The sequence below is a fragment of the Pituophis catenifer genome, unplaced genomic scaffold (genome assembly GCF_029215685.1).
Source record: "Pituophis catenifer annectens isolate HBS135680 unplaced genomic scaffold, rPitCat1.0.hap2 SCAF_6, whole genome shotgun sequence".
Taxonomy (NCBI): domain Eukaryota; kingdom Metazoa; phylum Chordata; class Lepidosauria; order Squamata; family Colubridae; genus Pituophis; species Pituophis catenifer.
In genome coordinates, this window is record NW_027256886.1 from 93,126,336 (window position 1) to 93,150,000 (window position 23,665).

General features: G+C 40.0%; 1 protein-coding gene across 2 annotated transcripts in view; it reads left to right on the forward strand.

Annotated features, from left to right (window-relative positions):
• GRID1 (glutamate ionotropic receptor delta type subunit 1) overlaps positions 1-23,665 on the forward strand; it is an 802,371-nt gene that overhangs the window by 752,131 nt on the left and 26,575 nt on the right. For both annotated transcript variants that reach the window (XM_070945420.1, XM_070945421.1), the window contains exon 13: positions 20,040-20,235. In XM_070945420.1, coding sequence (XP_070801521.1) covers positions 20,040-20,235 — 196 coding nt within the window. The remainder of the gene's footprint in view (positions 1-20,039; positions 20,236-23,665) is intronic.

The following is a 23,665-nucleotide window of genomic DNA, read 5'->3' on the forward strand; positions in this document are numbered from 1 at the left end:
GAAGGAAGGAAGGAAGGAAGGAAAGAAAGAAAGAAAGAGAAAGAAAGAAAGAAAGAAAGAAAGAAAGAAAGAAAGAAAGAAAGAAAGAAAGAAAGAAAGAAGAAAGAGAAAGAAAGAAAGAAAGAAAGAAAGAAAGAAAGAAAGAAAGAAAGAAAGAAAGAAAGAAAGAAAGAAAGAAAGATGGTTTGTTGTGGTAGGCTAGAAAAATGATGCTTTCTCTTGGGCTGAAATGATTACAAATTCTACTGGGAGGGAGATTTTGTACTCCTCAAATCCTTTTAGTTAACACTGATACATCTACATAGGGAAAAGCCAGCTCATCATTTAGTAGGGGCAAATAATACTTTCCTATTCTTTGCACGCTACATGAAATATTAATGTTAGTTATTTATTAATTAATGTTAGTTATTTATTTATCAAACTTCTCTCCCAAAACAACCAAGTGACTCTCAGTGGCTTATACAGAATGAAGAAAAGTTAAACCTTCTGACTGAAACCAGTTCTAGTCACAATTGCAGCTAAAGTATAAGCTCCGGAGAAGAACCACTAAAGTAACATAAACACATAAGAAAAGAATAAAATGATAATGTTTTTTTTTTAAAAAGTAGAAAGATGGCATACTCTTAAGCATCATATATATGCTTAAAAAAACTTCCATACCAAATAGTTTGATCGTCAGCATTTTTCTTCAACTGTTGTGATCCACCAGCAGCCTGCGGAGCTGGCAGCAGAGTCAGACAGTGAGGAGGCTGGGGAGGAACATGGACCAGTCCTGGAGGCTGGGGAAGGCCCGGACGAGAGCTCTGCATTGGAGGCAGAGATGGGGCCAGGGCCATCTGGGAGTGATGCGCGGACTCCGGAGCCCCCAGAGTCAGACAGCAGAGAGGCAGAGGAACAGGAGGACCCTGTTTCTAGTGTGTGCATGCGCAGAGCTGCCAGAAGGCATGAACAGTTAAAACAAAAGGGACGACTCAGGAGTAAGGCCTGGAGATGATTGGCTCCTCCCATAAGGCTTAAAAGAGAAGCAAAGGCATGTGGGCCCTTTGCAGGAAAGCAATGTTGAATAGAATAGAATAGAATAGAATAGAATAGAATAGAATAGAATAGAATAGAATAGAATAGAATAGAATAGAATAGAATAGAATAGAATAGATTTTTTTATTGGCCAAGTGGCCAACTATTCTGCTGTATTGTTGTGTCCAGTATTCAGACTGTATTTTGGTTGGTTACTTTTAGACTAGTTTTAGTATTTTTGTCCACGTAACAAGTCCTTTCTAAGGATCTAGGACAGTGGTGAAATCTGAACCGGTTTGCCAACAGTTCGCTGGCTGCGCATGCGTGGCGCGCGCCAAACGTGTGCTGCGTGCGCACACATGCATGGTGTGCACCAAACATGCGCTGCACTCACAGTGCACACAAAATGCATGCTGCCCATTACGCACCAAATGCATGTAAAAAGGCTTGGGAAGGTAAATAGAACAGCGAGGGGGGGGGGAACAGCTGTGCCGTGCAATTTAGATTCACTAGAAAGCAGGATTTCCTGCTTTCTAGCAATTTTAAATTGTGTGGCACAGCTGATCATCGGAAATACCGGTTCAGATGAACCGGTAGCTTTTTTTTTACTACTGCTTTGCCCGAACCGGCATGAATCATTAGGATTTCATTGCTGATCTAGGATAGACAGATGTTTATTATGGTTAATCTTCAATTCGATCCACACTCTGGGACTGGTAAAAACTTAGCAGTTCAAGTCCTAGCCAAGGACCTAAAAGCTGTTAAGGTAGCGTCTGAGTATATAGACAGTTCCGAGTAGGGTGTTTTTTTCCCCCCCAAAATCAGGATATTCAGGTCTGATAAGATCAAAATTTCCATATATCTAGGCAGCCTTTCAGGTATTGTTCCAAGGGCCCCTATTACTATTCGTACAGCCATTGATTTTTTCCTCCATAATTGCTCAAGTTCAATTTGCAAATCACAATGTTTTGTTATTTTTTTCTAGCTGTTTCTCTTCAATATGTGCATCACCTAGTATTGCAATATCAATGAACCTGACTTCTTTTCTTTTCCACAATAGTGATGTCAGGCGTGTTGTGGGCCCAATATCTATTTGTTTGGATCCAAGGATCTTGACTTGCTCATTTTCAAGAACTTTGTCAATTTGGTGTTCCCAATAATTTTTGCTGCATTTGAACCCAAGCTTCTGGCAAAGCTTCCAATGTATGACTTTGGCAACTCAATTATGATATTGCAGGCAATTAGTCTGTGAGATTTTGCTGCAGCCACTGATAAGCTGATCCACTGTTTCATTTTTCTCATTGCATAAGCAACATTTGCTGTTGTTGCTGACATGTAGAATTTTTGCTTTCATGGAATTGGTCTGCAGGGCTTGTTCTTGGGCAGCCAAAATGAAGCCTTCAGTTTCTTTCTTCAGCACCCCTGCTCTCAACCCTCTCCATGTTAGCTTGGTGTCTACCTTTCCTTCAAGGTCCTTCAAGTATTGACTGTGGATAGGCTTCTTTTTCCAGTTAGAAACTCGAAGGAAGCTCAATTGCTTCCTTTCGATATATTGCTCTCAGTCTCACTGTTTTCAAGAGGTTTCCCTTGTCCACCTCCTTCAGCAGTGGCTCTTTTGCTTTTTTAATGTAGTCATTTACGCTGTGTTTTTCCTCTTCCACAGTTTGTTTCACCTGTAAGAGTCCTCTGCCACCCTGAGATCTAGGCAAGTACAATAGATCAATATCACTTTTTGGGTGCAGAGCATGGTGCATTGTCATTAGTGTTCTTGTTTTTCGATCCAAGTTATCAAGTTCTAGGTCAGCTCTGAGCAATAATTTTCCAGTATTTTGGAAACACCACAGATTTATGTGTTCTTAACTGTGGAGAAAGTAACTGTAAGCAGGAACCCACTGTGTGTCAGATAGTTAGAATAGAATAACAGAATTGGAAGGGACCTTGGAGGTCTTCTAGTCCAACCCCCTGCCTAGGCAGGAAACCCTACACCATTTCAGACAAATGATTATCCAACATCTTCTTAAAAATTTCCAGTGTTGGAGCATTCACAACTTCTGGAGGCAAGTTGTTCCACTGATTAATTGTTCTAACTGTCAGGAAATTTCTCCTTAGTTCTAAGTTGCTTCTCTCCTTAATTAGTTTTGACCCATTGCTTCTTATCCTGCCCTCAGGTGCTTTGGAGAATAGCTTGACTCCCTCTTCTTTGTGGCAGCCCCTGAGATATTGGAACACTGCTATCATGTCTCCCCTAGTCCTTCTTTTCATTAAAGCCATGCCCAGTTCCTGCAACCGTTCTTCATATGTTTTAGCCTCCAGTCCCCTAATCATCTTGGTTGATCTTCTCTGCACTCTTTCTAGAGTCTCAACATCTTTTTTACTTCATATAAGCTATTGATAATCTTGATTTACAGTTGGATATATCTTTGGGACAATGAAAGGGCTTTTCCATCTCATAAAGTAGTTTAGTAAATGTTGCCTACATTTAAGGTCCCTCACAATTTGTGAAAATAGATGTGCTTTTTCATCATTTCCCCAGAACCCACATCACCCCTTCTAGCAAGGAATTATCTCTTCCATCTACTTTTGCATATCCTGTTGCCTTCTTGAATCATCAGATGTTTCTCTGAGCTTAAAAAAAAAAAAAGGAGGAGGAGGACATCTGCATCAGAGTCACCCTGAAGCACCTTCTGTCAGATTCAAGAGCTCTGAAAGGAGGGTGGTTTTTTTTTCCCTCTAAAATATCTCTGCCCTAAGATTAATGGGACTGACAGAGAGAAAGCCCTCTGCCAATTCTGGTTCCATAGCACAAACATTTTTCAGTTTTCAGAACAGGAGAAAAAAACCATGTAAGTTATCCAGTTCTTTGCAACTGGAGTAACATTGCTTTGCAAAACCATCCCAGTTGTTCATTATTTAAATTTGCACCACTGGGTTTGTTTACTCAACTAATTTGCTCCTTACCAGCTACTGTATGAAGCTACCTAGATGCAACTTCCACACATTTTGACACTGGACATACTACAAGACTTGGCCTGAAATGAACTTTTCAAATGACCCAACTTTTTGCAGGTTCAATAATTCTCATTTTGGAAAAAGCAAAGTTTTGAGTTCTTCTTCCCCACTACAAGGTAGAATTTGAACTAAAGAGGGTAAATACTTTCTGAAGGGAAAAGCTAAAGGTATCTTAAGAGGAGAAGATAAGCTCTCTAAACATACTGAATCTCAACTTTTGGCTAATCAGAGTCATGGGCATTTCTATTATGTCTCAATTTGTTTTTCTTCATGTAGCTGATAATAAAAATATCAGGCAACTTTCCTGGACTATAATAGGAAGAGGAGACAGGACTGGAAGATAGCCTCATTTGGATATTATCAGATTGCAAAATTTTGGACAGGCTCTTCATGAAGGTATCAAAGAGCTTTGGAGGCCATCCAGACACCAGTTTTAGTGGAAATTGCTTTGTAAAACTGCTCAACTTGGTCAGTCAATTAATTGAATGATCATCCAGTTTGGGGATCAGTCAATCCTGGTAATCTTCTTCTATTTGATTGGTTTTCACACTGGTCCTTATTTGTAATTTCTTCTATTTGTGTTTTAATTATTTGCCAAAATGGTTTTGCCTTATGGCAAGACCACCACATGTGATAATAAGTTCCTTTTTGGTGTTTACATTTCCAACATAGCGGAGAGGTATTTGGAAACATCTTTGCCAGTCTGGCAGGTGGGAGATACTACCTATAAAACATTTTAAATATATTTTCTTTATAGGGTACAGACATTGTTAGTTTGTAATTTATATTCCATAATTTCTCCCATTTATCTAATTCAATATTATACCCAAAATTTTTCACCCAAATTATCATGTTTTCTTTGACTACCCCTTCTTCCAATTTGTATCTTAATAAATAGTTGTAATTTTTTTTTATCAATTTGTCCTCTGTTCCCTGGAGAATGTTATCTAATTCATATGTTTCCTTTTGAAATCCAAATTGTGCCAAATCTGTCTTCTATCTAGATTTTATTTGCATATAGGGCCACCAATCAATGTCTGTACCCTGTTCTTTTAATTCCTGTCTTGTTCTTAATTCCCCTTGATTTTTTAACAAATCTTTGTAAGTCTTCATTTCACCAATATCTAGAGCATTCGGGTAAATTTGTGTTTCCATAGTGGATAGCCATTCCGGAATTTTATCATAATTGTTCTTTTTTATCCCCTCCCATATCTGTAGCAATGCTTCCCTAATTAAATGTCTTTATTTATGGCCTCCTTATTTGTCCTTCACTTTGTGCATAATAACAGGCTGATGGGGATTCTAACAAGTTTCCCAGAGAAATTCTGTGTTTCTCAGCAAATTTGTAGAGCATCGCACCCAGTGGTGGCTTCCTCCCGGTTCGGCCCAGTTCCACCGAGCTGGTAGCGGTGACGATATGATGTCACCGAACCGGTCCTGCCCCCTCCCCCGCATTATTCTTACCTTTTATTTGGCCCCACCCCCAATTAATTGCTGCCTCCCAAATCCCGGCTGATTGGCTAGAAGGAAAAAAACTGTTTAAACTCTTGCCGCGGGGCTTCAAAGGGCCGCCCTACAGCTGATCAGTGTTAAAAGGCAGTGTGGTGGTAGACCGGTGCCTCCAAAAACAAATGAGTAGACCGGTACAGCTCTGCAAGCAGTTAAAAGGCTGGTAGACCAGTACCTCTGCTAAATCCTAAAGAATTGTCACATGACCATCAAGCCACGCCCACAAAATAAGTCACGCCCACAGAACTGGTAGTAAAAAAATTTAGAACCCACCCCTGATCACACCACGTTATACACACACACACACACCATACATAGTGTTGCATTCCTATTTGTGTTCTAGATGTCTCTACGGGATTTTCTGTAGAGAAACTGCAAGATCAATCTTGCTCCTAAAATCGGAGTGATGATTGTTTGACTCCAATTCCTGCAGAGCACAGCAAATTGTCTTGATTGGTCATCTCCTCTGTTACCTATTCTACATAAAATTTATGTTAATGGTTACAACTGTCAAATAATGTTGGACAGATCAAATAGATTAAAGGAACTAACCAGCAATGGACAAAAATTGACTCAGCTTTTAAAAGCACACACATCTTTGCCAGCCAAGTTAGTAACAGTTGACTTGCTGAATCTAAATCAACTGCATTAGCCTTTCTTTTTAAAAAAAATTCTCTGTTATTAATGTTTTAATAAATGAGGTTTCTGAAGCTGAGTGATTGAAGAAATGAGAATAAAGTAGGCAGAAGACAAATCTGCATACATAATCAAAGTAATTTTTTGTTTTTATTTTAAATAAGAATATGTGTCAGTTGCCAGATATTTCTGATTTGGACAAAACAGCTTTCATGCTAACTTTGGAATATATTTAATTTATATAAAGTAACTGAAAACTACTTCTGGGACTGAATTTTATTTGAAATCTGGATACAGTTTTTTTTTCTTTAATTACATTGTAAGAATTAAATATTTTGCTTTAATGAGCGTGTTTTCTTGCTCAAGTAAAGGCATAACTAGACAATTGGGCAGAGCAATTTCATGGATGAGGGAGAATGAAAAATCAAGGCAGAAGAATTATTACTTTTCCTGGGCCCAGCCAAAATTGGATTGTTACTTTTCTTCTGACATTTTAGGTCAGTGATGGCTAACCTTTTCCAGACCGAGTGCCCAAAGTGCCTGAACCCCCAAAATGCAATGCATGTTTAGCCCCATGCACGCGCCCCATCCCCATGCATGTGTGCATGTCCCGCCTGCACCTTCTCTCTTGATGTGGCCCGCCAGTGGCCTGCATGGATTGTGGCTGATCCTGATGACGAGGAGGCTGGTGTGATGTCGCGCCAGCAGCCTGTGCAGCCGGCGCTCGAGTCGGACAACGAGGAGGCTGAAAAAGATGTGGTGCCAGAGGCAGAGATTCATCCAGGACCTTCAGATCCTCCAGAGGCTCCTTCAAGTGAAGAGAGTGAAGTGGAGGAGCCTCTCCTCAATGCACGAGCACGCAGAGCTGCCGAAAGGCAGGAGTGATTATTCAGGAGGAGGTCTCCTCGAGAGTAAGGCTTGGGGCTAATTGGCCACTCCCTTAGCCTATTTAAGTTTGCACACAGCTGGCAAACGTTGCAAGAAACAACGTGTGTTCCTCCGGTCGTTCGTTGAGCATTTGAGAGTGAATTTTCCTTGCAAACCTGGTTTCTGGGCTAATTGCCAACTCTTGTAAGCCTTTATCTAATCTTTGGAATTTCTGGCAGGCTGTTAAGGACATTTTTAGTAATAGCTTGCATTTGAAAAAGATTGTGTTTGTAGTAAATGGAGTTGTTCAGAGTTTTGTGTGTGCAACATTTCTTGGGTTCTATAGCTGGGGCAGAACACCTCTGTGCATGCATACGTGGACCCCTGCATGTATCTCCACCCCCCCACGCATGTGCACACGCCCCCCACACACACCCCGTGCATGCATGGCAGAGACCCGAAGATCAGCTGGCCAGTGGAAGATGTGCACGCATGCGCAGTGGAGCTGAACTGGGGTGATGGCTCGTGTGCCCACAGAAAGGGCACTGCGTGCCACCTCTGGCATGAGTGCCATAGATTCACCATCACAGTTTTAGGTCCTTCTCCATTTTTGTTTTCCACTAAAAACAAAACAGGTCTAGGGTGACATAATTTGCTCTCTATTCTGCAGTCAACTTTAAATTGCTGGATGGTTTTGGGTCTCAAGGAACATCTCAAGAACATCTTTGAAATAGACAAAAATGGCTCAGAAATTTCACCTTTCCCCCTTAATTATGACATTGTCCATCTTGTGTCCCATTGCCCTTGGGCATCAAAAATAATGATCAGCTTGTCCAAGTTTCTCTCTGTTCCATCTTATATTAAACAAAATCATTATTTTGAGTGTCTTTTCTTTTCTTTCTTAGGACTGGATAATCTTTCCTTAAGGCCTCCCTTAATGGCACTCTCAGTCCTGCCCTGCACCCAAGGTCAATTTTTTTTCTGAACAAGAATCCACAAAATTAATTAATTCTGAATCCCCATGAAAAAATGGCTCCTTGTTCCTAACTAGAAAAGTTTGTGCTTTGATTGCACATATAGACTATTTTTCTAGTCATGAATCAAAACTCAGGTCAAGGTTGTCAATGCATTTTTTTTAAAAAAATATGTCCTGTTGGTTGTGTTTTGGTTCCTTCAGTTTTATTCCTTCGTATTATTGTGCATGTAGTACATATATTAGAAGGGTGAAGAGATAGCATTTCTCATTTTATTTCCTAACAATTCTTAGTTGGGATGCCGGTTTGCATGAAATGGTTAAACCTTAATAGTGCTCAGGCTGTTTTCAAGAATATTGAAAGCTGCATTTCAAAGTATTTCCAGTAGTACTTAGTAAATAAATATAAAAGTCAGTAATTTCAAATCTCAGTCCACCTAAATAGTATCTTAAATTTCACACGCAACTCATTTTTTCTTTGCATTAAATAGGTGCTTTTTAATCAAATGTTAAATGTTCTGTATACAGTATATGTGGGCCACTTCAAGTATTTAGGGATATCAAAGTACACTTACTTCTTTTTTGCCCCTCCTGTTTATTATAGCTAGAAATGTAATATTGATAATACTTATAATAAATACTAGTAGGAAACATTTTAAAGGCGCCCCTGTCTTGTGGCTTGAATGGAGGAAAGGGAGAAGAAGGAAGAAAGGAGGGGGGGAAATGGAGGGAGGGAGGGAGGGGAAAATGGAGGGAAGGAAGGAAGGATCTAAAACTAACAACTATCCAAATGGAAATTTACAAAACCAGAGGCCTGCATTGTTCATTCCAAGAACTTCAGCAGGTCCCTTATCTTAACAGAACACCATTCTTCTTTAACCTTCTTCTAATAGAATGGCTCAGTGGCATGAGCAAAATAATGAAAACACATGATTGGGTATCCTAAAAGACCACATAGTATTAATGGTGCAAATAGCATCACCTATTTTTCCAAATCCTTTAATCTTTTTCAGAATTTTGTTTTGTGAGTTTATACTTTCCTTCATTACTTGTATGCTCAAGTAATAAAAATGATCTATTTATTGTCTGTCTGTCTGTCTATCTAGCATCTGTCTGTCTGTCTGACTGACTGTCTATCTATCTGTCTGTCTGTCTGTCTGTCTGTCTGTCTACCTATCTATCCTCAACTAGCTAGCTAGCTAGCTACCTATCCCTGCCATCAATCACACAATCAAAATAGCTAGGCAACTTCCTTTAAAAATAGGCAGTCATTCCTGTTAAATAGTAAAAAAAAAAAAAAAAAGTGTTCTATCAGGATCACAGCAGGATCTTGATAAGAACTCCATACGTTGCCTGGCTCCCTTGCCATTAAGACTCTGTTTATGCTTTGCCTCTTTTATGACATATGCCAAGAATAATAGCAGCATTTCAGCATTTTTAGAAATATTGCAGCTCCATAATGGCGGCAGTAAAGCTCTCCATAAAATTAAGGTATGGTAACTATTCCCAGTGCTGCAGAACAGGCTAATTTGCAAATGTGACTGTTAATAAAAACTAGGAGGTGTTTAAATGCTAGGAGGACTTGAAATGAAAGATTCCAGTGTTTGTTGAAGCCTCTGTGGATTAAGTTTTAGGAGTGCTTATGGTGTTTATGTCAGCAGCGCAAGTTTCTGCCTTAGTTTAGAAGCCCTGCCAAACTGCACTTTTATCTGCTGCCAGCTGGATCGTTCCACAAGGCCTTTTGTGTATTTTATCCCTCTTTGTACACAAGGATGCTTGGTATAAGGAAAATGTAATGAAGGATGAAGTTGCCACTCTATTTGTCAAATGGTCTGGTTGTTGGCTCCTTCCTGAACCATTACAATATTAATGAGCATCGTGTTAGACTATGAGAATATTAATGAACATGACAGTGCAGGAAATGAACTATTGGTTTAGCGCAGCAGCTCGTGGTCACAACAGCTTGTTTTAGCGTTTCAGGTAGGCATCAAAATTGGTAGCTCATTTGGGCTTCAGTGACAACGTTTGTTCTTTGGGAAGGCCTGCTTCAAAAAGCATTTTTCTAAATATATTGGCTTTCCCCAAGAGATTTTCAGCTAGGTAACAGAATAACAGAGTTGGAAGGGATTTTGGTGAACTTTTAGTCCAACACCCGGCTCAAGCAATAGAACCTATACCAACGATGGCTAACCTTTTTGCTGTCGCATGCCAAAAGCAGGAGTGTTGTGCGCATGCGTTTCCACACCCATAATTCAATGCCCCCATGCTTGTGCATGCGACCCCTCCACGCTCCCCTTGCTTTTGGCATACAATGGCACAGTGGGCTCAGTAGGCTCGTTTTTCACCCTCCTCAGGCTCCAGAGGCTTTCTTGGAGCCTGGGGAGGATGAAAACAGCCTTCCCCACGCCCCTGGAGGCCAGAAACAGCCTATTTCCTGACTTCCGGTGGGCCTGGAAGGCCTGAAAATCAGCTGGCCAGCATGTGAATGCATGCCGGAGCTGAGCTAGGGCAACACTTGCGTGCCTACCGATATGGCTCCGCGTGCTACCTGTGGCACGCGTGCCATAGGTTCGCCATCATGGACCTATATCATTCCAGACAAGTGGTTGTACAGACTCTTCTTAAAAGCCTCCAGGGATGGAGCACTCGCAACTTCTGGAGGCAAGATGTTTCACTAATTAATTGTTCTCACTGTCAAGAAATTCCTCCTTAGTTCTAGGTTGCTTCTCTCCTTGATTAGTTTCCATCTGTTGTTTCTTGCCTTTGCCTTCAGGTGCTTTGGAGAATAGGTTGACCCCCCTCGTCTTTGTGGCAGCTCCTTAGATATTGGAACAGTGCTAATATTGGTATTGCTTATATTGGTATAAGCTCTGTATTATAATTTTTTGGCCTCTGTATTATAATTTCTTGCCATAGCTCTTGCAGAGAAGATTCTTATTCATATGCCGCTAAATTAGGCTTAGCAACAATCCCTCTATAGAAAGAAAGCTAATCAAGTTTTGTCAGAGTGTATAGATTACAGCCAACACACAAGTAAATAATTCAGCAGGATTCATTTATAGAAGAAACTTCTTTATATACAATAATATAAAACATGATGCATGTATACAATACCCATGCAGCTCTTGCAACATGGTAGCAAGGACAAGGACAAGAAGTAGAAGTAGAAGCAAGGACCAGAACTAGAAGCAAATTTATATACACAGAACAGTTGTATATAAGTTGTCTGACATGGGTCTCAGTTACCAAACAGTTGCCACTGGCTGACTTGTTGTTGTGGCTATTCTAGTTTATAAATTCTTATATCCTGACAAGTTTGAATATATGGGGCTTCATCCACTGTGGCGACATCATTTTGCAAACATTGTGGATATTCAGCCTGATTTTCCTCCACCTTCTTTCTGCTTATCCTCCTTTTCTTTTACTGAGATGATGGGACCCAGGACTGTGAATCCAGCACAACAAGAAAATGATGTAAGGCAGATGAATGAGCACCACTTTAAAGAGGAAAACTAGTTTAAAATATGCCAAGAAGCTTAATTTGATTAGAACCAGGGCAAATAAATGACATCCTGCTTAATGGGAGTTTATTGGTTAGTGCCATGAGCCAGAAGGATGAAATCTCCAGTGACAAAATGGGTGGATATGAAAATTTTACTCTGTGTACTTCTTAATTCATCGCCTGCAGTTTATATTATGTCAGGCTCACTGAAATGACTTACTTCAGTAAAATGTAATGTGGGGGAGCTTGTGCCTCTTGTTTGTGGAAGTAGAAAATGCAATTGTGCATTCATGTAACAAAATAAATCCTGTTAATTTGAAGCAGCCATCATTCAGGATCTGCATTCCGGTCTTCCTCCTGATGGTGTTAAAGTCTGGAAGAGTTTTGTTGCCGTAATTGTAGTCGATAGATTTTCAGGAAACCTGTGTTTGGGCAGGTGAGAAGGGATAATTACTGTGAAGTTTTTGGATTTTGTTATTTTATTTTATTTTTATTTTATATCAAATTTATATACCGCCCTTCTCCCTAAGGACTCAGGGCGGTGTACAGCCAAATAAAAACATAAACTACAAACATTAAAATACTATTAAAAAGATATATATAAATTTGGCCCCGTAATTAAAAACAATGACAAACCAGTTAAAAACATTTAAAAGTGTTAAGCCAGCCCGGCTTGCTGAAAAAAGAAGATTTTAAGGGCACGGCGGAAGGCACCGAGGTCTTGGATTCTCCTTATCTCTGGGGGCAGTTGGTTCCAGAGGATGGGTGCCCCCACAGAGAAGGCCCTCCCCCTGGGCATCACCAGCCTACATTGTTTGGCTGATGGCACCCCGAGGAGGCCCTCTCTGTGGGAGCACACAGGTCGATGGGAGGCCGTCGGTAACAGCAGGCGGTTTCGAAGATAACTAGGTCCTATGCCATGGAGCGCTTTAAAGGTGATAATCAACACCTTGAAGCGCACCCGGAAGACCACTGGGAGCCAGTGCAGCTCATGCAGGAGAGGTGTTGTATGGTAGCACCATGCAGCTCCCGTAACTACTCGCGCGGCCGCATTCTGGACCAGTTGGAGCCTCCGGGTGCCCCTCAAGGGGAGCCCCATGTAGAGAGTGTTGCAGTAGTCCAGGTGAGAGGTGACGAGGGCATGAGTGACTGTGTGCAGGGAATCCCGATCAAGAAAGGGCCGCAACTGGCGGATCAGGCGAACCTGACAAAAAGTCCCCCTGGCCACAGCCGTCAGATGTTCCTCCGAGGACAGCTTATATCATGAGAAAGATGAATGAGTGGCAAAGATGAACAGAAAGGAAAGCTATTTTTAGTATTTCTGATCCCATCCACCTACTTTACCTGATTCTCAGATTGGCTTACAATACAGATAAAGAAAAAACAATTAAGAAGAAATAAAGGAGAAAAACAAACATATGTAGTGTTTATTTATGCTCTATAATAAATAGCTTACAATAAATTTGGATGTTTACTTTAAAGATTTAAATGATTACTTTTTTCAGTAACAGAGCTGTTAATGCCTGGAATGCACTACCAGACTCTGTGGTCTCATCCCCAAACCCCCAAAACTTTAACCTAAACCTGTCTACTGTTGACCTCACCCCATTTCTAAGAGGTCTGTAAGGGACATGCATAAGAGCACCAACATGCCTACCAGGGATGAAATGCTCCTGGTTTGGACCGGCTCGGGCAAATAGGTAGCGATGACGGTGGGCAGTTCGGAGAACCGGTAGCAAAAATCCCTGTCCCCGCCCCCCCATGCCCAGCTGAGCCACGCGATCATCAGAGGCTTTTTTTCTTTTAAATGCCTCTGACAAGCCAAGTTCTGATGATCCCAGCTGAGTGGCCTGCCAATCAGGCCACTCAGCTGGGATCGTCAGAGCCATTTAAAAGAAAAAACGTTTTTTCTTTTAAATGGCTCTGACAATCCAAGCTCTGACGATCCAAGCTCTGACGATCCCAGCTGAGTTGCCTGATCGGCAGAGGGTTTTTTAAAAACCCTCTGACGATCAGGCAACTCAGCTGGGATCGTCAGAGCCTTTTGAAAGCATTTTTTACATGGTTTTACATGTAAAAAATGGTTTTAAAAGTAAAAAAAAATTGGCCACGCCCACCCAGTCACATTACCCCCCCAAGCCACGCCCACAGAATCGGTAGTAACAAATTTTAGATTTCATCGCTGGTGCCTACCGTCACTGTCCTAATGTTCCCTTTAATTGTATTCATTTTATGTATTCAGTTCATGCTTATACTTACATATATTATCTAATAAATAATAATTTGACATAAATAATAATAATAAATAAGATGTCATAATAACTTGGAGCAAAACATGTGGATATAATGATATAATAACGATTGGAATCAAGTGAAGGTACATACAAGAAATCCATTCGTTTTGTTGCACATTTCTACTTAATGAATATATTTGAAAGGATTTTCTCATTCAGCTGGCTTTACAGATGAATAACAACACTGAGAGACAACAATTAACCAAGAAGCATTTGTTTTATCTTAAATATTTAGTAAATACCATCTTGCCCAATTTTCAGCCAGAAGAACAGGTAAAATCTCTCCTGATTTCTTAGAATTTGCAAAATCTTTCTGTGTTTTGAACAATAGTTACCAGCAGAGGAACACCGACTGTTCTTCTCGAGAACCTTAAATATAGGAAGCTCGGAAGCACAAAGGAAATTGATTATTAAACAAGGAAATATCCTATTATCAAGTTGAGGGTGCCTTTTTTCACAAGGTGGCCAGCCCATAAGATCCCAGGAAGTGGGATCTTTCTGTAGCAATATCTGCCCTCTGGAATGGGATTTCCTCTGAGATTCATGCATTTCCCACCCTGATGACAACCCAAAAAGCCTTAAAAGGTAAAGTTAAGGTTCCCCTCGCACATATGTGCTAGTCATTCCCGACTCTAGGGGGCGGTGCTCATCTCCGTTTCAAAGCCGAAGAGCCAGCGCTGTCCGAAGATGTCTCCATGGACATGTGGATGGCATGACTAAACACCAAAGGTGCACGGAACACTGTTACCTTCCCACCAAAGGTGGTCCCTATTTTTCTACTTGCCTTTTTTACCTGCTTTCAAACTGCAAGATTGGCAGAAGCTGGGACAAGTAACGGGAGCTCACCCCATTACGCGGCACTAGGGATTCGAACCGCTGAACTGCCAACCTTTCGGTCGACAAACTTAGCCACTGAGCCACCACATCCCTTAAAAGCCTTAAGGACCTTAGAAAGCCTTAAGGACCTGACTATTTACCTAGGACATGGGATAAAGTAGAAGGAACCTCTTTGTTTGTGATGTTTATACTTGCTTTGTTGTTGGGGTGTTATCTTGTGATTATTTTGCATTCACTGTGGCTAGTTTTGATTAATTTTACGTATTTTGCTACTTTTGTTATTTGTTATTGTAAGCCACTGAGAGTTGGAGTCAGGCAGAACACAACTGAATAAATACATATAAAGAAAGAATTCACTGGAGATCTAGGGTAGCAGCTTCCCCAGAAACAAGAATAATAATAATAAAAAACAAGGAATAATGGATGGAAACTGATCAAGGAGAGATTCAACCTCCTTTCTGACAGTGAGAATAATCAACCAATGGAACAGAAGTTGCCACTGGAAGTTGTGGGAGCTTCATCACTGGAGGCTTTCAAGAAGAGATTGGACTTCCATTTGTCAGAAATGGTGTAGAGTCTCCTGCTTAGGTGAGGGGTTGGACTGGATGATCTATAAGATCCCTTCCAACTCTGTTACTCTGTTAAGAAACTTTCAAATCACAGTGAAACCACACAGGTCTTATTTTAGAAAACAATAAATTCTAGCTTGCTCCTTTTTCCAAACCCACCTTGTGACAGGTAGGAAAATCCAGATGTGTGGAAATTCAACTCCCATAATTCATCAGGACAGTGCATGATTTGGGAAGACAGATGTAAACCTTAACTTTCCCCAAACGATGTTTACAGTGCAAAATTATGCACACTGAGCTCTAATTACTGATGATCAAAAGCAATCCGTTGAAACCATAAATGAGAAAAATCAAGTAGTTGCGTGATTTATTTCTATTTCATGAGAGAATGTTTGCCTGTGATTTTTCTGGGGCTCTGTTTTTTTTTTCCCCCTCATGGCCTTTAGTAAAACACATGTTGCTTACATAGTGATATACAAGCAACATTAATCAGCTGACTGACTCTCTGCCTTTCAGAGAAGTCAGAGTTGAAAGCTCTAAAAGGAGAAAAGACTGGAGGAAGCCTACGTATGAATTAACTAAGCTACAGTCAAAAAATAATTAGGGGGAGATTTTAATTACATAATCAGCTAGATGCATGTAGTTAAACAGATGAATTTACAGTTAACAAGATGAATGCAGATTTAGTGGCCACCAAAGAAGAAGGAATAAATATCAATGCAGGAGAAGGAAATTAATATTTCAAATGTGCAGGGTGAAGGTGAACTTGTACTGGAGTTTCATGACAATTACAGTATATATTCCGTTGAGCAGAGGCTGGCATGGGAAGAATGTGCAACAATTTCCTGTCTAAGTTCAGCTGTTTAATTCATGTTGATCTTTCACATTCATCAGAGATCTGCTTCTTTGCTAATGTTGCAGGCCTGAGGTGGGAGATAATAGAAGGGGGTGAGACCGTTTGCTCTCACATTCTGACAGCTTTTCTGCCCGTCTTTGTATTACCCCAAGATGCTGTTTTGCTCTAATTGTATGTAATTAGTGAACAATAATTACAAAGATGCTTTCACGGTGAAAACACTGTCTAGCATCTTGCAAAAAAAGAAAAAAGAAAAGAATATACAGATATCGGAATGTATTTCACAGCGGTGTTAATGGGGACAAGAAGAGAGAAAGTATTTTTGTAAATGCTGCTTTGGTAGAGTTGTCTTTTATGTATTTCTTTGAGGCATTTTCCAGGTATTTCTCCATTATTCTTTATTAAAAGTCGCTGTAAATGGAAACAGGATTGGTGGTCTCGATTCTACCAAAGGTGATGGCTTATGTGCCAGAGAAGGAAGGGGAGGAGAAGAGGAAGAGAGGGGAGGAAGAGGAAGAGCAGGAGGAGAAAGAAGGGGAGGGGGAGGGGACGAGGAGGAAGAAGAAGAGAAAGAGAAGGAGAAGGAGAAGAAAGAGGAGGATGCAGCTGGTTATGAAAGATGGGAAAATAGGCTTAGCGACATAATCACGTACCTAGTTTGTGGTGTTATGGGGCTGAGATTCTTTGATAAACCTCTAAGAATCTGGATATACAAGTAACATCATTGATGTTACATCAGTGTAACATCAGTGACCGGGAGGATTTTTCATCAGGTTCGCCTGATTCGCCAGTTGCGTCCCTTTCTGGATCGGGACTCGTTACGCACGGTCACTCATGCCCTTGTCACCTCCCGCTTGGACTATTGCAACGTTCTCTACATGGGCCTCCCCTTGAGGAGCACCCGGAGGCTCCAACTGGCGCAGAGTGCAGCCGCGCGGGTGGTAATGGGAGCGACATGGCGTTCCCATGTAACACCCCTCCTGCGTGAGCTGCACTGGCTCCCGGTGGTCTTCCGGGTGCGCTTCAAGGTTCTGGTTACCACCTTTAAAGCGCTCCATGGCTTAGGACCCAGGTACTTGCGGGACCGCCTACTACCACCAATAGCCTCCCACCGGCCGGTATGCTCCCATAGAGAGGGGCTCCTCCGGGTGCCGTCGGCGAAACAATGCCGACTGGCGGCCCCCAGGGGGAGAGCCTTCTCTGTGGGGGCACCTACTATCTGGAACGAGCTCCCCCCAGAGATACAGAGGATCCCGGATCTGCGCACCTTCCGCCACGCCTTAAAGACCTTACTATTTCACCAGGCCGGCCTGGCCTAATTTTCCCCCTCTTTTATAAAAGATTTTTAAAATTTTAAATATCTTTTAGTATTTTATATATTCAATTTTAAATTGGTTTTAAAAGTTTGGGGTTTTAAATTTGTCGGGGCCAAAATTATTTAATTTGATTTTATTCTATTTTTTAAATTTTGTATTGTATGTGTTTTTATTGTTTGGCTGTGCACCGCCCTGAGTCCTTCGGGAGTAGGGCGGTATAGAAATCTAATAAAATGAAATGAAATGAAATGAAAATGATTCACATAAATCAAAAGAAAAACATGTAACACAATGGTGGCTTCATTAGCATGAAAATACTAAACAGGATAATATTAAAAGAACTGCAGAAACGAGGGGGAGTACTTAGACACTTGAGTGAATTTGCAAACTTATAAAACACAACTCAGAATATCAACTGAGCCTTATTAACTGCTGGGGAAATACAATTCAAAAAATAAGAAGTCAAATGGATGCAAAATCCGAATGCAGTAATAGACACACAACTGTGGGAATTTCAGTGAAACAACGTTCAATGTACCCCAAAGATTATACTTAGTATTAACATGTTTTATCATTAATATAATGGTCACCTCCTGATGGCTAAAATGAACAGTTCATTCTCTAAAAATTGATGGAAATAGAACGAACAAGCTGGGTCATTCTTTCATACTGAATTCCCATTATAGGCTTTAATACTTTCTATTAAACTTTATTAAACCATCTAACTCTTCGAGGTACACTGAATTTGCTTTGAATAGGTTAACTAACACAAGAATATTGCTTTGTGCTTTTTGCTGGAAAGACTGCTTGATCCCTGCTAAATTAAGTTGTGGGAGTATAATTCTATGTCTAAAATAATTTCCTATCTTAAAAGTAAATATGACATAGAATAATGCTAAACTAAGAATGGAAACCTTTCTTAGACTACAAGTTAATACATACATTTGTACCACATCCAAAAACTGGGTTTCTCCATGCATAGAGTGCATATTTCAATTTTATGGTATGTTTAAGTTTGAATAGATTTTCAATAATATAGGTTGAATTTACTGTTCTTATCATACCATGCAGTTAGTTATACTGTGCTGACTACAATTCTGGATATTCATGCTTATCTTAGAGCTTAATAGCAATTCTCAGTCTCTACAATGATAAAATATATTCAGTGATTCATCCTTAACTAATGATATACTGGAAAATTATAATTTCCATCACATTTCAAATCCTTTGCTGTGCTTTACTTTTTTATTCCTGTTTCCTTTTTTTTTAATATTTTCATATCTTCTTTAAACTGTCTAATAATAAAGTACAAAGAGAAAATCCAACCCACTGCAGAGCTGCAGAGATTAAAGCTCCAAAGCACATGGTTATATCAAAGGAGATCCTACTTCAGGGATAAGCAATCTGTGGTCGCCTTTTCCATAGATGACCCTTTTTTCTCCTTCCAGTCTGATCTCTTTGACCATAACTACTTAAAATTGTTGGTACACTTGCCTGCTTTAGGAAATGTAGCAAATCTACAGCCAGTTTGGTTCTAGTGGCGAAGGTCCCAGAAAGCAGAGGACCATGAGTTCTAGTCCCACCTTAGGCATGAAAGCCATCTGGGTGTCTTTGAGCCAGTCCCTCTGTCTCAGTCCACCTCACCTCACAGGGTTGTTGCTGTGGAGAAAATAGGAGGAGGAAGATGTGTTGGACATATTTGTTGCTTTGAGTTATTTGTAAAAATAATAAAGGCGGGATAAGATTATTGTTCTTAGTTGCAAAGTCGTGTCCGACCCATCGCGACCCCATGGACAACGTTCCTCCAGGCCTTCCTGTCCTCTACCATCCTCTGGAGTCCATTTAAGCTCACTCCTACTGCTTCAGTGACTCCATCTAGCCACCTCGTTCTCTGTCGTCCCCTTCTTCTTTTGCCCTCAATCTTTCCCAGCATTAGGCTCTTCTCCAGTGAGTCCTTCCTTCTCATTAGGTGGCCAAAGTATTTGAGTTTCATTTTCAGGATCTGGCCTCCTAAAGAGCAGTCAAGGTTGATCTTCTTTAGGACTGACCGGTTTGATTGCCTTGCAGTCCAAGAAACTCGCCAAGGGCTACAAATAAATAAATTGTATCCAAGGGATACAAATAAATAAATACAAATAGTGCAATGCACAGAGTTGTTGTTGTGAGCAAAATAGGACGAGGAAGGTATGTTGGATATGTTCAATGACTTGTGTTATTTGTAAAAATAATGAAAGTGGGATACAAATAAAAATAAACAAGTAATAAACAAAACTGTATTTTGCAGTAGGCTCATTACATCAAACCAACACTTAGACACATCTATGCACAAAGACAATGTGCCAATTAGAAGAACTTGAAAAAATTGTCTTCATTTGGGGTAGACCCTTGCCATCTTCCCTCCCCAGATAGTTGAGTGCAGCCTCTGACCACCAGAATCTTCTCATGGTTGCCCTGTCTTCTTGACCAATGTAAAGACAGGACAACACTTCTTTTAATTAAAAAAAAGAGGGGAGGGGGGAAATCAAAAAGAAAACAAGTAGGATTATTGATTATAGGCGTTTTGATATTTTTCTCCTGCAGAAAACTTTTTTTTTCCCAGCCCATAAAGCTGATGTCTTTCCCTTCCTCCCAATAACTCGATTCCTCTTGCATTTCAGAACATTTCAAGACCTTTCCAAGCAGATGGATATCTCTTATGGCACAGTCAGAGATTCAGCCGTTTATGAGTACTTTAAAGCGAAAGGCACCAACCCTTTAGAGCAAGACAGCACTTTTGCTGAGCTGTGGAAGACCATCAGTAAGAACAACGGAGCTGATAACTGTGTAGCAAACCCTTCGGAAGGTATCAGGAAGGTAAGATGCAGGCGGGATTTGGTCTTTGATGTTGTCATCAAGAATAATACAAGCCCCTTTGATGCCGTGCAAAAAACAGCATTGGAGTAGAGATTGATTATTATTATTATTATCTCTTTTATTCATTAAACATGAAACTCAGTTACTGAACATTCAAAAATGTGTCACAAATATGAGTGACTGGTGCTAATGGATGATACAGGTTGCTGCCAGCATTCTAAGTATCAACCAAGTATCTTCTTAAAATATATGACGTTCCGAATAGCACAGTTTTTTGCAGTTCTGCTGCTGTTATTGCAGGAAGCTGCAATTTCCTGATGTGTTTTGTAAAATATTTGGACATGGTACCAAGTGCCCCAATGATAATGGGTATCATTGTTACATGTTTCATCCATAGCTGTGTAGTTTCGATCGCCAGGTCGTGGTATTTCGTAATTTTTTCCAGTTCTTTTTCTCCGACTCTGGCATCTCCTGGTACAGCGATATCAATAAATTGTACGCTTCGGCCCTCAACAACCATGATCTCTGGCGTGTTATGTTCCAAATGACAATCCATCTGTATTTTTATTATTATTATTATTATTATTATTATTATTATTATTATTATTATTATTATTATTATTATTAAATATATTTGCCACCTGCTTCACCATGGAGTTACTCTAGATCGCTCACAACAATAAAAAAATTAAGAAATAAAAAGGAAGTTTAAACAAAGTAAAAGTAAAATAATAGAACAATAAAACAAAGTAAAAGAAAACGAAGAAAACACATCAATCTGACTAAGTAAAAAATAGGAGGTGGAGTCTGCTGTCAATCCAGCAACCATAATAATCATTGCAACAATTGTTTTCTCAAGAAAGCTGCGGACTGTTTATTACAAGATTTAAAAAAACCCACAAAGATAAAATAATGGATTTTTTTTTTTTTTTTGAGATTTTTCTCAAAGCCACCTTATGGTTGGCAGTCCATTCCAGAGATTTATCTAAGCATGTATCATGGTCAGTGGCTTGCCTGTTGTAGGAAATAAAACAAATAAATTTGTGTTAGAAATGTTAGGGGTGGGGGAAGTATGCACAAAGGAATTTTGGTTTTTTTTTTTCCTCTCTTCCTTCCCAACTCTTGGGCTTTTTGCATGAATGAAAACATTTAGATTTGCATTTTGACACATCGTGATCAGAGGGAAAGTCTTGGGACGCGTTTACTTGATCAATTAAGATGTCAATCAAACAGGAAGGCAGGGCTGAGAATGCCAGACAGTGTGGAAATGGGACACTGGAAATGAGAATTTCCACCTAGACTCACAAAGAAGCACAAATTTTCAGTGACAGACAATCTGGGCAACTGTGTAGAGTGATAAGACACGTCTGGATTTGCAGTTACAGCAGAAAGCTGAAAGGTGTGAGCTGATTGCAGAAAGTGTAGAAATTCTACAACTGAGTGCAGGTGACTCACGATAACCCTTCCCGGAGCCCCTTAAACTCCTATTAAGTGTTAGTGCTTCTTGCCAACATTATAATCTTGTACATGTAGCACATTTTTAATATATCTATCCTCGCTCTGAAAAATGCTGCCAAGTAAAAAATAAATCTGAAACACCTGCTGCCTGTAAATTTAAAAACCCTTTATTCTGTGGGCCAAGTGTTTATAGAGGAAGCACCTTTATACTTCTGGGTTGTTGTTGTTTTTTGACTTCCCTCTCCCTCTTAGATAATTAGAATTGGGAAGAATGCTTGGAGAATAATGGATGAAGAGCCAAATTTATGCACCACATAACACATACCAGTTATTGGATAGATTTAAAAAGGGGAGGGGGGAATCAGACAGTCCCTGGTGTTCTGCCATTTTTTCACAAATTCCTTGTTTCCAGCTGTATTTCAACAGCTGTATCAATCTCACATTACATTTGCAAAAGTGTGGCATTTTTTTTTTAAAAAATGCAAAGATTGAGGGCTTTCTTAACTTACTCTAAAACGTTTCCCTGTATTGTAGCTTGTATTGTATTGTAGATGTATTGGTTGACTAGGTGGTTCAGTGGCTAAGACACTGAGCTTATCGATCAGAAAGTTCAGCGGTTCGAATCCCTAGTACAGGTCTCCTGTGTGAGCAGGGAGTTGGAGTAGATGACCTCTAAGGCCCCTTCCAACTCTGTTACTGTTTACTGTAGCTGTCTTTGGGATGCAAAGGCAGATGTCTGTTTAAGCTTTGTGCACATGGAAAACAATTTTTCTAATGTGTGAAGAGCTGATAAAAAAATTATATCAATTTTTTGATATAATTTTTCCAGTCTTAAATCCCATCAAGAGTGGTTTGCCTGTGTTTCCATGCCTTTCACCCCTGATCTTGTAACGTGTCAATCCATTTAGTTCAACCACCCCACTAAAGATCTATTTTTCACGGAATCATGGTACCTATCAATGTTGCTTTGTGTGTTTGCGGCTCAGTATGATTTCCCCTGGAAAGCCAAAGAGGTTTTGCCTGGAGGGGGATCCCAGATTTGCTTTAGGCAAAGTTCCAATGGCAAGTCTAATCTTTCTAGCTCAAAATGAATAATAAAGACAGTGCAACGGACTCTTCAAATCGCAGGGTGAACTACTGGCATTTCTAATACTCTGATAATCATTTGCATGTATTCAGAGAGCGAACAGTACGTGACCAGATTACATATTTCGAAAACGTCGCTTGCAAGACATTGTCTACATGGGTTCTCCTTGGAAAAAAGAATGAGTGGGAATATTCAGATACTTGTTGAAAGTGTTCTGCATCATAAATTTGATTCTCTCACCCTTGAATTCAGTTAGAATCCTCCCTTGACCTTAAAGAGCTTTAGATAGCACCTTTCTATAATTGCATTTCCTGAACAGTTTATTTGCAGCTCTGAAGTCCTGGGATAGTGGGTCAGATACATTGCCATCAAACATTTTAATTTTTTCTCAGTATGGCACCGTCATTTTTTTTTTTGCTTCTCTAAATACTGGGAAATAAGTAAGAACTAGGCAGATTTTAGTCTGTATATTTCCATGTAATTGTTTATTGAAATTCATTTTTGGTATACCTGTCAAGCTGCAGGTGTTGACTAAGCATTCTTTTCCTGATGTGTAGTAGATGCATATATAACAACACAGCAAAGGGAAATATGCCCTCTTACAGTAGAGGGGAATAACTCAAATAACAAGGTCGTGCAGACATGTCCAGAAATCTCTGTCTCCAAATGATCTGGAGACAGACCATTTCCAACTTGCCCCAAGGTCCAGAGTATCATTTGGAAAATCTCATAGTTGTGTTTAAAATTATGCATACAATTATTATTTTTTCCTTGGAAAAATTGCTACAATGAAATAAGCTGTCAAGTTTCAAGGTCGTCTCGAATAAATTGCATCTCAAACAAAGTCTTCGAAGAAAAAACTCCTATTTATTAAGCACAACATTC